The sequence below is a fragment of the Micrasema longulum genome, unplaced genomic scaffold, assembly GCF_059751315.1.
Source record: "Micrasema longulum isolate JH-2025_06_02 unplaced genomic scaffold, ASM5975131v1 h1tg000498l, whole genome shotgun sequence".
Classification (NCBI taxonomy): domain Eukaryota; kingdom Metazoa; phylum Arthropoda; class Insecta; order Trichoptera; family Brachycentridae; genus Micrasema; species Micrasema longulum.
Genome location: NW_028277695.1, coordinates 234,047 through 246,551, shown reverse-complemented (window position 1 = coordinate 246,551; position 12,505 = coordinate 234,047). Strand labels below are relative to the sequence as shown.

Here is a 12,505-nt window from a genome sequence, read left to right as displayed (position 1 = left end):
TGCTTAAACGTCAAATTGCACAAGTTGCGTCGAATTGCGTAAAACGTCAAAACGCGAAACAATAATTATCTTGAGGACATAACAATAATATCGACTTTCAACTTTTAATATATTCAAATAATACCTATAATGTCGGTCAACTTACCAGAGTGCCCAGCAAGTTTAAAACAAATACAACATTATTTGAAAACAGCTAGCGAACATGACAATAGAGACCCAGTTGTGGCGTATTGGAGTCGTTTACACGCCCTGCAAGTCGGATTAAAATTAACAACTAAGAAAACCCCAGAAGAAACAAAGCTTCTCGTGGGTATGTCCTTATTTATTTTTATTATAATTAGTAATAATGAAAATGCTCCGTCAATATTTTGATTGTAACGCTATTTTTTTAGCATTGATGGACTGGCTTGAAGAGCAAAAGAAAATTCTACAAAATAATGAAGCAATTTCTAATGAAGTGGCTGCCCAGGCTCACTTAGAAAATTACGCACTGAAACTATTTATGTATGCTGACAAGCAAGATCGTGAAGGGAACTTCGGAAAGTAAGTTTATGAGTAAAAGTATTATTCAACTATTGAAATATGAATACGTCTACGTTTTTTATTAGGTCATTTATAACCAACATCACCATCGACCTATAGAGTAAAATATTCAATAAAGTAGCGACACGAAAATGTACTCATTGTTACCGAATTTATTTATACCTGGGCTGCATTCGGGAGAATTCATTTAGTACAAAAACTGTAAAGATACCCATTTTCGGTAAATAAAAAAGTTTGTTTTTAAATGTTTTGATACAACATTTATTTTTTATACAGGTGTCCCAGAAGTCGACGTCAAGCCGGAAACGGATGATAAAGCAAGTCATGCTAGCTGTGAGAAAAATGTGAAAAAAAATCTAAGTCTTGTGTTTTTTTAATTATAGGCATTTGAAAAAAAATTCGAGAAAATCGACATCCTGTGATGGTCTTTTAACTCCCGTTACTACAAATCTTTATTTTATTTTTAAAAAAAAATTATTATGTAATTTTGAATAATGTTTCTTTAAATTGTGGTCCAAAGTTTAAAGCTAACTGCTCCAGCTTGGAAGAAAATGTTACTTTTTGCCCAACCAAGTATTCAAAATCAACACTACTTCCAATTTTAACTGACTGTACTGAAAAAAAAATGTACTACGCTAATTTGGCAAGTAACTTCGAAAGTTGGCGCATTTAATAAGGATTCCAAAATGGTAAAGCACTTGCTTGATTATTTCTTAAATTAGATGTGGACAATTTTTTTTACAATGAAACCCAGTTTTGAGCATTTGTTTCCGAGAGACCAAGAGTCATTTTACGAAGTGTGAGCGAGACAGATAGTGACGCCACTTTTACTAATGTGTCAGAAGGAGAGAGTCATTTTACGAAATGTGAGCAAGACAGATAGTGGAGCCACTTTTACTAATGTGTGAGACGGATAGATACACGATTCGGCACTAAAAATTCGTACTGCAATTAAAATTTACCACGCTAATTTGGCAAGTAACTTTAAAAGTTGGCGCATTTTTCTTAAAGTTTAGGGTTGGTTTTCTTTTTTAGAAAAGTTTTAAATTAATCATCAATTATTGGATTCTAAGATTAATTAGATTTACAATAAATGTTCAAACTGCCTTCTTTCAGCCGCGATACAAGCCCGACATCTTCTTAAAAAAGATCGGGTTATTAGACAGGTGAATCTTCTGGTAGTAACACACTCAGCTGCTTCCATTATTTTTTGCTGTAGTTCAGCTCAATTTTGCATTGGCCACAATGAAAGTATTTTTTTTTTCACTATCGGAATAAAGTCAAGTGAACGGGCTGGCTACGCGATTGTACCAGCCCACCCTATCCATCTGCCCGGGTGTTCTTTATCAAGAAGTTCTCTAACTAAATTCTAAATGACACGTCTTCCAATAAATTTGGTAAATTATTTTGTAAAAAATCCAAATAAACTTCGCCATTCAAGACCTTTGGCAGCTCAAAAGGTCCAACGATTCTCCCATTTAAATTCCGGTCCACATTTTTATTTTGAAACGATACTGTGATTGATCTAGTTTCATAAAATGTGGACTTTGTATCTGCCACTCGTGTAAATTGTGTAAATTGTGTAGATTCGTGTAACCATCTTTTTTAAATGTTGAGTCAATAAAATTTTCTCTAAGAAACGCGGGTCTTCCCGATTTCTTTGTACCATCGTTTCACAAAACGTAACTCTTAGAGGATAATCCCGGGGTTGTAGAGATTGTACTCACACAATTGTGTATCTATCCGTCTCACACATTAGTAAAAGTGACGTCACTATCTGTCTCGCTCACAATTCGCAAAATGACTCTTAGTCTCTCAAAAACAAATGCTCAAAACTGGGTTTTATTATAAAAAAATTGTCCACACCTAATTTAAGAAATAATCAAGCAAGTGTTGTACCATTTTGGAATTCTTATTAAATGCGCCAACTTTCAAAGTTACTTGCCAAATTAGCATAGTACATTTTTTTTTCAGTACAGTCAGTTAAAATTGGGAGTAGTGTTGATTTTGAATACTTGGTTGGGCAAAAAGTAACATTTTCTTCCAAGCTGGAGCAGTTAGCTTTAAATTTTGGACCACAGTTTAAAGAAGCATTATTCAGAATTACATAATAAAAAAAAAATTGAAATAAAATAAAGATTTGTAGTAACGGGAGTTAAAAGACTATCACAGGGTGTCGATTTTCTCGATTTTTTTTCAAATGCCTATAATCAAAAAAATACAAGACTTAGATTTTTTTTTTACATTTTTCTCACAACTAGCATGACTTGTTCTATCATCTGTTTCCGGCTTGACGTCGACTTCTGGGACACCCTGTATATCCCAATGAAAAGTTACACTATTTTTTTTGCAATAATTATCTAAACATTTTTGGACAACCCGAACCGGTTCGGACACAAGCGGGCATTTTGATTTTGAATTTAAACTTCAAGCTCATATCACATCCGGCCGGCGGTCTAAGAACTACTAAACACGCATTGAGAATCATTGAGCATTTGGGCATCAGTTAAGTGTCATCATTTTTGACGACTCAAGGTGCATCTATGTGTATTAATAAATCGATGATTATCACACATAAAAAAATTGACAGGGTATATAATATACTTTAAAATATTGTTTGTTTGGTTCGGTCAATTGAATTAGATCCCCGTGTCATCATTTCTACTTAAAAATCATAGCAATTATTGGTGACAGTTTAAATTTTCAACAAATAAAAGGAAAAAATTGCAACATCTTATCTTTAAATTGATCTTGTGAGGTATTTGATTTATTTGCACATAATACCAAAATACATAATTGTGGATTATATTTACTTATAATTTATATGTTAAACAAAACTATTTGAAAAATATTATCATGACTTTTGTTTGCCTTTTGGTTCTTCAGATAAATGTTTAAATCGTTATCTAACTCATATTTCTTATGGAATGGATTAGAATATACAGTCGAACTCGGTTATAACGATCACGGAAATTGCGAGATCTCGGATGTCATGAGGAAACATTAGTTGACATTTTAGTTCATGGTTTTCTCCATACAATTATTCACTGTTATAAGGAGGTACTTCTTGGACATACCGAACAAAAATATTGACAAAAATTACACGAAAAATCTTCAATTGTTAAAAACATCATTCTCGAAATAAAAACCTAAGTGATAAAATCCAAACGGTCGGCTTACGTAAAGAATAAATACCGCCGGGCGTTGGGATCGGATTATGTTTATGATAGCTATGTAAGTGTCTAAGTACCTAATTGGATTTTTCGCCGACAATATTGATAAATGAACACACATGGTTTTTAAAAAAATCCAAGCTTTGTGAACTTAGTATGTGCCGGTTCGGCACATTGCTACAATTTACAGCTGCTTTTGTAGTTTATGAATGACATGCTTGTTTTGGGGGTTTTTACGGGGTTTTTTAGATTTTTTAATTTTCTATGTTTATTTCAATACACAATAAACATTACAAGTGGGTGATGTCAAATAAGTTCTAGACCAGATCAGTTAAAACTTAACCCCTGAATTACAAACATGTCTACTAACAAGAGGAAGTGTCTCTCAATTCGTGAAAAAGTGATAATTATTCGTGAAATTGTACGTGGCGCGAAAAATGTGGAATTGTGTACAAAGTTTTCTCTATCTTCATCCACAGTGTCAACATTGTGGAAAAATAAGGATATTTATTTGTCTGCATTTGAAAAGAATATCACGGTCACAAAAAAATTTAGAAAGTGCGATCGTACTATGTCGATGACGCATTGCTCCAATGGTTTTCTACCCGAAGAAACGAAAGATTTTCCATCAATGTACCATATTTACTTGTTTACTTAGTGACAATGTGCAATAGCGATTGTATAAAAAAAACATTTCTCTGGTAAAACGAGTAACGTTTATAATGAGCAAATTCAATCGGTCCCATCTTCCTCGTAATAACCAAGTTTGACTGTTTATTTTTTTGTTTAAAATTGTTTATCATATTCAATAGGTACTGCAATATCATTTTGCTAATAGTATCATTATTTCAGGAATGTAGTGAAAGCTTTCTACACAAGTGGTATGATATATGATGTTATGGCTACATTTGGGGAACTCACAGAGGAAGTTATCCAGAATCGTAAATATGCCAAATGGAAAGCCGCCTATATCCATAACTGTCTCAAGAATGGAGAAACACCAGTATCAGGTACAACCACAATTTTCAATATTTATGTCCTGGTAAATTCTACTAGAAATAAAAGACAAACCACCATGCTATTTCCGGGATATAAAACAACACACCACTATGTCTTTATATACACGCCACACTTTCTCTACATTCATGCATCTCCTCATGCTTACACACAGAGGCGGTTCCTTAGTATGTGCATAAGTGCAGTGCACCGCCAAGTAAAAATATGTGGAAATAAATGAGTAATTTTATTGATAGTAAAAATATGTTATAGGTACAAAGAAACAGGGATTCGTTGCAATATTATATTCGTAAACATCATAATATTCAATACTAGCGCCAAAAGATCTAGCGAGATCGACTCTAGCGGACGATTTTCTCATCTTGTCTACGCATGCGCAATCCTCCCTGTGCATGTTCTGTTTTGCACAATTCTTTACCCTGAATTTGTATGAAATATGTAATTTCTCCTAAGATCGTCATTTGAGCGAGATAGACAACGCTTTATACCGGTGAATCGTGCGTTAGATTGAGAAGATAATATATATACTCCCGGCATTGCCAACGCATGCGCAGATTTAAGTTTGTTTGCAATGTCACTTTGAACATGCGTAATGACATGATATTATTACGAATTTAGTTGATTTAGTATCCTATAACGTGCGTATAATGTTAGGCGAATTTAACGTTCCTGGTTCCGATGCGCGGGCTGTCATCTGTCATACTATTGCCTGTTTATCACGTCACACCTGTCATATTGTTATAATATTATTGAACATAATATATAAGTTGACAAAATATAAAGAAATGCACTGCCCATGTTTTCGGTCAGGAGCCGCCAGTGCTTACACACCAATTATTTATTAAAATCTGTTAATTTTTAAAATAATGGTTGCTGAGCAATAAATATATTTATACAAAACTAGCGGACCCGACAGAAGTTGTTAACACATTGTAGTCGGGCGCTTCGAACAATAGACTCTAGCCTATAGCGGGTGTTTTTCGCGATTAGCGCAAAAATATATCGCTTTCTTAAAATTGACACAATTTCTAAACCAAATAATATTTTCGATCGAAATTTTCAAAGAAATCATATTTGACATTTGATCATCAAAAATAAATAAATTTAGGTAAAAAGTGGTCAATAATTGGTTTTACTTTGCATAATCGGTCGGAACTATCTATGATTTCTTCATTGTTAGAAAAATGCCACGCTTTCCATATCTGCCGAAACCGGTCTCTGGACATCGTTTTAGCAAAATAAGGAGTTTCGGTTGTTGGTTCAGTAGACCAGTACTCGTCCCTTATATCCTTTCGAACTTGTCCCATCAAAATAATCAGCCCCAAAAACTTTTTCATTTCTTTCAAAGTAATATTTTTCCACTTTCCCGATTTTTTATATAATTTGTAATTATGTGAGTTTTGGTGGTAATATCTATTAGATTCGTTTATAAAATATTCAAACAAATCATCACCGATAAATAACTCTATCGCATCACTTACAGTTTGAGGACAATGGACATTTGAATTCAAACCGCGGCGGCCTAAAAACGATTCCAGAACTGGAGGATTATCAAACGATGACCACTCGTCCACATCCTCATCTGAGCTCGTCTCCGAATCAGAATCACTTTCAATAGTGCGACGGTGAAACGTTCTAGGTCTTGGTATTTGTTCATCATCACTCGGTTCTTTGTCTGACAACTCTTCAATGTCATCATTCCATGAACAATTAGATAAATTGTCGGCATACACTTCATCGTCACTATCATTGGCTTGTAAAGACATTTTTGTAGGGGTAACGTCCTATACAATGCTAATATATTCAAATAAGAAAATACCAAACAGTAAACAAAACAGTGCGAGCGGTATGAAAAATAGTCCAATACGTGAAATGACTTAAACTAAACTGGAGTTTGAGATCGCATAAAACTCTAGATTTCTGGCGACGCCTTTACAAGTGGCACACTAGCCAATCCGGACAAGGCATCTCAAATAACGTCGACAGACTGTCGCCTAGCACCCCAGGTAGCAAATCACCCTTCAAGGCGTTTTATTTCACGCTGATAACAAACCCGTTTAATGCCGTTTCCCGCCAACAACCGACAGTCGACAAAAACGGCATTTGCCGTGTCCCGCGGTTGACCGACAGTCCGCGAAAAACGGCAAATGCCGTGTCCCGACGACAATGTGTTAATAATGAAGATGGTATCATTTTTTACGTTCACCGTTTATCTTTATTTACTCACGTCTTTCAGTGTTGTTTTATTTCCGAATACGGAATGGATTATGCTTATAAATGCTTGAGCAATCTAAATCGGAGAGTTCGTTCGACGATGACTTTTTTTATTTAATCGTCAAAAAAACCAAAACATTTTGAAAACGATTTGACAGTATTTTTCTACCAAACCTCGGCTGTTCAATTTCGTGGCAGTCAAATTTATTTTTCAACAATGTTTGAGTATGTCCAAATGCTTGTAGACTGGCTGTATTTCCTCCCTAGGGAGTTATTAATATTAAAATTTATTTCAACAGAGAGGGAAAACATTTTTGAGAACGAAATATGAAAGTCTAGGCATTTACAGGGCTTATGACCTGTCATCGGCTGGTATAAATACTTTTCCCTCTCTGTTGAAATAAATTAAAATTTGTTTTGTTTGTTTTAAATTTGTTTTCAAAGTTCATTAATTAAATAACTCTTATTAAATCACCCTTTACTTATCTACTCTGCTGTGACAATCAATGTTTCTGCGAGTACAATAAAATTATAGAGAAATTACAAATAGGTTTTTTTTATTTTTTATTATCTAACATCATAGAATTAAGAATATTCCAGAAACCGCATACGCACATCAAACAGAAGGCGACTCGACTACTCATAAATGAGTAGGTTTACGTTTTGACCCATTAGTTTCTTTGTAGACGTCGCTCAGTACGCAACTCCTGATTTGAATTCAACTATGCCGTGTTGTGTCCTTTTAAAGTGAAGAAATACTGCTAGGATCTTAAAGAAACAGGATGCAATCACATTTCATGTGTAATTAGCTAATGAATGTGTATATAACAAATGCATTACTTAAAAATAAAATTATTTTTCCATCTGTCAGATTGTCGAAAAAACAAAATGGAAATTTCGTTAGTGTTGCCAGAGTAGTAAATTTTTTTTTCAAGTATGCGCGCGGCGAAATTGTGTCTAAGTGGGGGAATTATTGGACACAGTCCGATGTATTCAAATATGATTCTATGCTCCTTCTGGACTATTCTTAATTCTATGTCTAACATTTACTAACACCTTCCTATTCCTATTCCTATATTGAAATAGAGCAATCTCTTAATCTGTCTTCATTAGAGAGACGTAGAATTGAGATGGACCTTATATGCATTTTCAAAATACTTAATGCTTTAAGTGATGTCCCATCTCTGTTGCAATCATTTTCTTTTCATGTTCCCAACCGTGTCACCAGAAGTCAAAATCTGCTATTTATAAAATCTTCTAAGAGCAACTTTGGGTTTTATGCCCCAATGTCCAGAATGTGTAGATTAGTCAATTCATCACACGACTTGGAATTTTTTGGGATAGATCTTCCGGCTTTTCGTAGATCTCTTTGCGACTAAACAGTGTGGGATAAGGTTGGATTGGCATGGTTTAGCTCAAAGTTTTAGGTCTTTCGTTTTTTTTAATATATTGTATACAATTATTGTTTTGCCCTTGTTTGTCTTTGCTAAATAGTTTTATGTTCTTTTTGTTCAGTTTCTTGCATTTATGTTTCTTCATGTAACTGTTGTAATTGGCTTAGGCCGTATATATATAATAAATAAATAAACACAAATGTTTTTTGATTATATTTTTCGCGATCTGACATTACGCGGCAACTTCGCGCATGCGTGCGGTGAAAGTGGGGCAAAGTAGGGGGTTTATTGGACACAGTCTGATGTATTCAAATATGATTATGCCTACATTATAATATTTCAGAAATTGTTAGATTACCGTATTTTTGTCGTCTTTTAATTTTTCTTATCATTTTTGTTTTCAAATAAGATATTCAAATATTTTTATTGTTTTTCGGTTTTTATTATATGAAATTGTCAAACTTTTAAATTATTATTTTAAAATTCTGTTGACCGATGTTATTATTTGATTGCATTTAAATATGCCATGTTGCCACGTGGTTTTATTTGTTCACCTTATTGTTTGCAAGGTCACATTCCACAGTGTAACAATGTGTAAAAAATAAATAAAACATAATATTCCATTTTTGAGATTTGGAATAAAAAAACAGTGGTTATATTTCATTCAAATAAAAACGCGGGTGAAACAACGCATTGATAGTAGAATGATAGTAAAACCAAATTCGTTAATAAATTAAACTATAGTAAAACTCAACTTGTTTTAGAAGTACTTGTTTATGGTTGAATTCCAGAACACAAAATAAATACTTTTTCAAATATGGCATTCTTTTTGCAAACATCAAACTCGGGTAGGAATACGATTTTTTTAAATCTATTGAATTTAATATTATTTTATTGTTACCAAAAATCCAATAAAAATAAATAAATGGGTAGAAGTTTTAATGAATTTAATGAAAGAATCTGATTGAGATCCACAAAAAACAAATGCTGTTTGTAAACATTCAAAAACAAACTTTTTTATACACAAAAAACAACATCATTCCATTTTTTTGTAAATGCATTCTCCTCGAATGCAACCCTGGTATATCGATCAATAAAACATTTATGCTCTTGACTTCTTTTTAACATATTGGATTGATGATTTTAATATCTACAAACACGCACAGCGTGAAGATCTATATTTCTCTGAAAACCGCACATAAATCGGTTAAGCCGTTTAGGAGGAGTTCAGTGACATCTCACTTACAGAGGAATCATATATATAAAGATGGGATATTTTTTATCCTTATTGAAATAACATATTGTTATAGCAAATGAACTCATTCCGCCAGCATGTTTTAAACATGGGTCTAGAAATTTAGAAATAATTTTATGTCTTTCAATTTATTTATTATTTTAATAACATTATACAGAACAATTTTTTACTAGTTCTTAATTCTTTGGATGAAAAATGATATTTTCCCATTTCATATTTTGTTTTATTTAATGATAAGAAGTATATTGTATTTCAAATGTGTTATTTTAACTAAAATATTTGATATGTAACTATTTATTGTGCGCAATAACCCGGATAGTTGGTATTATATGGAAGAGAACTAGAAATAAACTTGAATCTTTTGACTATTACTTGCTAATAACCTATTTTGAATTTAATATTGCAGGTCCTATGCCTTCTGATGACGAGGATAACCTTGAAAACCCAACAAATTATGAGTCTAGTGATATCACTCCTGCGCAACCTAGTAACAACACACCTAACGAACCTAGTCAACCAAATATTCCACCACAAAATATGGGTTTTAACCTTCCACCGCCCCAACCCACTTCTAATTTCTTACCATCCGTGCCACAGTCTCCTGAGACAAACCCAGGAGGTTTCCAACCATTTGTTCCTACTTCAATTCCTTCAGTAAACCCGGTGCCTATCTTTAGTTCTGCTGTACATTTGACTCCGGAGCAAATGACAAAAGCTCAAAAGTATTGCAAATGGGCTGGGAGTGCCTTAAACTATGACGATGTTAAAACAGCCATTTCTAATTTAACAAATGCCCTACAACTTTTACAAACTGGAAAAGATCCTGCACCTTAATATTAAAATGTGTACTGCTCTTTACAATTAGGTTTCAGTCTTTACTCAGTTTTCAGCTTATGTTAAAATAAACAAAATAAGCACTCGCATCGCTTGAAAAATTAATATTTATAATAAATAATATTTTTGGAATATATATTTAGGTTATAGTTTTCATGTTTATAATAAAGATGGAATTACATAATTCTTAACACAAAGAAATAAGTTTTTGAGATAGCTATGTAGAAGTCGAATTATGAATGTTATACACTGTATTAAGTGATCACTTATATCAGTCCATGATATATCATAAGTCCTGTAATATTTTCTTCTCAAAATCTTAATTATTTCTGTTGAGATGTAATTCTACTCTGACAAAAATACTTTAGTAGAAGGTATTTCTGTAAAAAATTGGACATCACAATTATTACGAGCCTTCTACAACGAACATATTTATGGTGCGGTGGACCTGGCTAGGTCTCGTGCTGTCGATGCTTCAGGAAAGCCTTAAAATCCAAGTTGCCTCTTCACACCTGCGGGCTCCCGCCGTCCTGAAAGGCTATACTTTGCGGGACTTACGGACGCGGGATTGATGTAAAAGGAGGCGAGAGTACTGGCCGGCAATAGGGACTCCTGGAGGCACCCGGTGATGTCCACATGCTCCACTTAGGAGCAGATGTAGAAAAAGAAGAAGAAAGAAAGAAATATTACATAGCTTCACAACTGTAAGCTTATAGAATGCACGACAAAGCCTATATTTTTCATATTTGTCCCGATAAGTTCTTTGAGAGACCAATATACAATATAGATTATATTATATAGAGTACATAATGGAAATTAATCGGGAAGAAGGTTATTTATATTTTAAATTTCTGAATAAAAAAAGTATTGCAATACAAAAGAAGCATATTATTTCTTTTACATTTGCAGTTTCCCAATGATTTTAGTAAAAGTGTAAGAAATAGTAGAATTGAGGGATTTAAAAACTCTGTATTTAAAAACAAAGTAGGTAATTTACGATAAGTTTAAAAAAACTTCATTGACACGGGAATAATTTGCAACATATTATGTTAAAATATTGTGTAATAGTATGTAAAAATTTATCCATACATTATTACAATGAATATATTACAAAAATAAATCATTTCTTTAATTAAGTAGGTTTTGCAACTCACCTGAATATTTATTCAAATATTTTAACTCGATGGTGACTCACAGTAGTCTTATTTTGTAGATTTTTGAAACATTAAAAATTATTTTTTTTCAATATTCATCTAGAGCGGCTATAACTTGTATCTTTATATTATCATTGGATCAAAAACTGTACAGTAAATTAATTGAAAAGCACGTACTGTTTTTAATAAAACACGATTTTATAACAATATTTTATTTATAAATTTTATTTTACTTATTCCAACACAGTTTCTATTTATATGTAATACCTCTATACATCCAATATATAATTGTTACATGCACAAATGGGTCTACAAGGTTTTATATATTTTAAATAATTTTATTTTGCACCTCTTGCATATTGCAAAACACCAATCGCAGCATATCAAGTATTATATGAAGATAAGACGATTGATCAGTCTTGGGCTTCAAGGCCTCGATCACAGAGACAATAAGGGCTTTATTGATATTTTATATTATCCACATAAATTTTCCACACTACTTCAGTTACATGCTTACTAACATGCAATAGATGTAACTTAAAATTTTATACCTACAAACAATGATATACTGATTAAATAGACACATTACTTCCGCGGAATAGATGGCATTTCAATTCAAGTCTACATTCTTTAGTGGACTTTTGTCATGATCAGACGTGACGCTACGAAGAAGAATGACACCACGTGTGATTGTAAAATGCTTTAATTAATCTATGACTGTAATAAAACAGTACAGATATATTGTTTAATTAATAAATGCAATCCAATTTATTGAATATTCAGATAATTAGTCATATTTTTTAAATACATTTTTCTCAATTTTAATTACATTAATAATACACTGACAGTTAGTGTTATTGCTATGATAACGAGTTATATAGAAATATAAACTGAGGAAATATCTATACTTTTCAAAATCAC

At 32.8% G+C, this 12,505-nt stretch overlaps 1 protein-coding gene across 1 annotated transcript; it reads left to right on the top strand.

Annotated features, from left to right (window-relative positions):
* On the top strand, positions 1 to 10,548 carry Vta1 (vesicle trafficking 1). The gene is made up of 4 exons (XM_088227302.1): positions 1 to 310; positions 393 to 543; positions 4,569 to 4,726; positions 10,003 to 10,548. The coding sequence occupies exons 1-4, from the start codon at positions 130 to 132 to the stop codon at positions 10,428 to 10,430; spliced, it is 918 nt and encodes a 305-aa protein (XP_088083428.1). The 5' UTR covers positions 1 to 129; the 3' UTR covers positions 10,431 to 10,548.
* The last annotated feature ends 1,957 nt before the right edge of the window (positions 10,549 to 12,505 follow it).

What these genes read in the sequence shown, in the direction of transcription:
- Vta1 (XM_088227302.1), top strand. Translation starts at nt 130, where the DNA reads ATGTCGGTCAACTTACCAGAGTGCCCAGCAAGTTTAAAACAAATACAA. An exon ending in AGAAACAAAGCTTCTCGTGG is followed by an intron (nt 311 to 392) that starts GTATGTCCTTAT and finishes CTATTTTTTTAG; the next exon opens with CATTGATGGACTGGCTTGAA. An exon ending in CGTGAAGGGAACTTCGGAAA is followed by an intron (nt 544 to 4,568) that starts GTAAGTTTATGA and finishes TCATTATTTCAG; the next exon opens with GAATGTAGTGAAAGCTTTCT.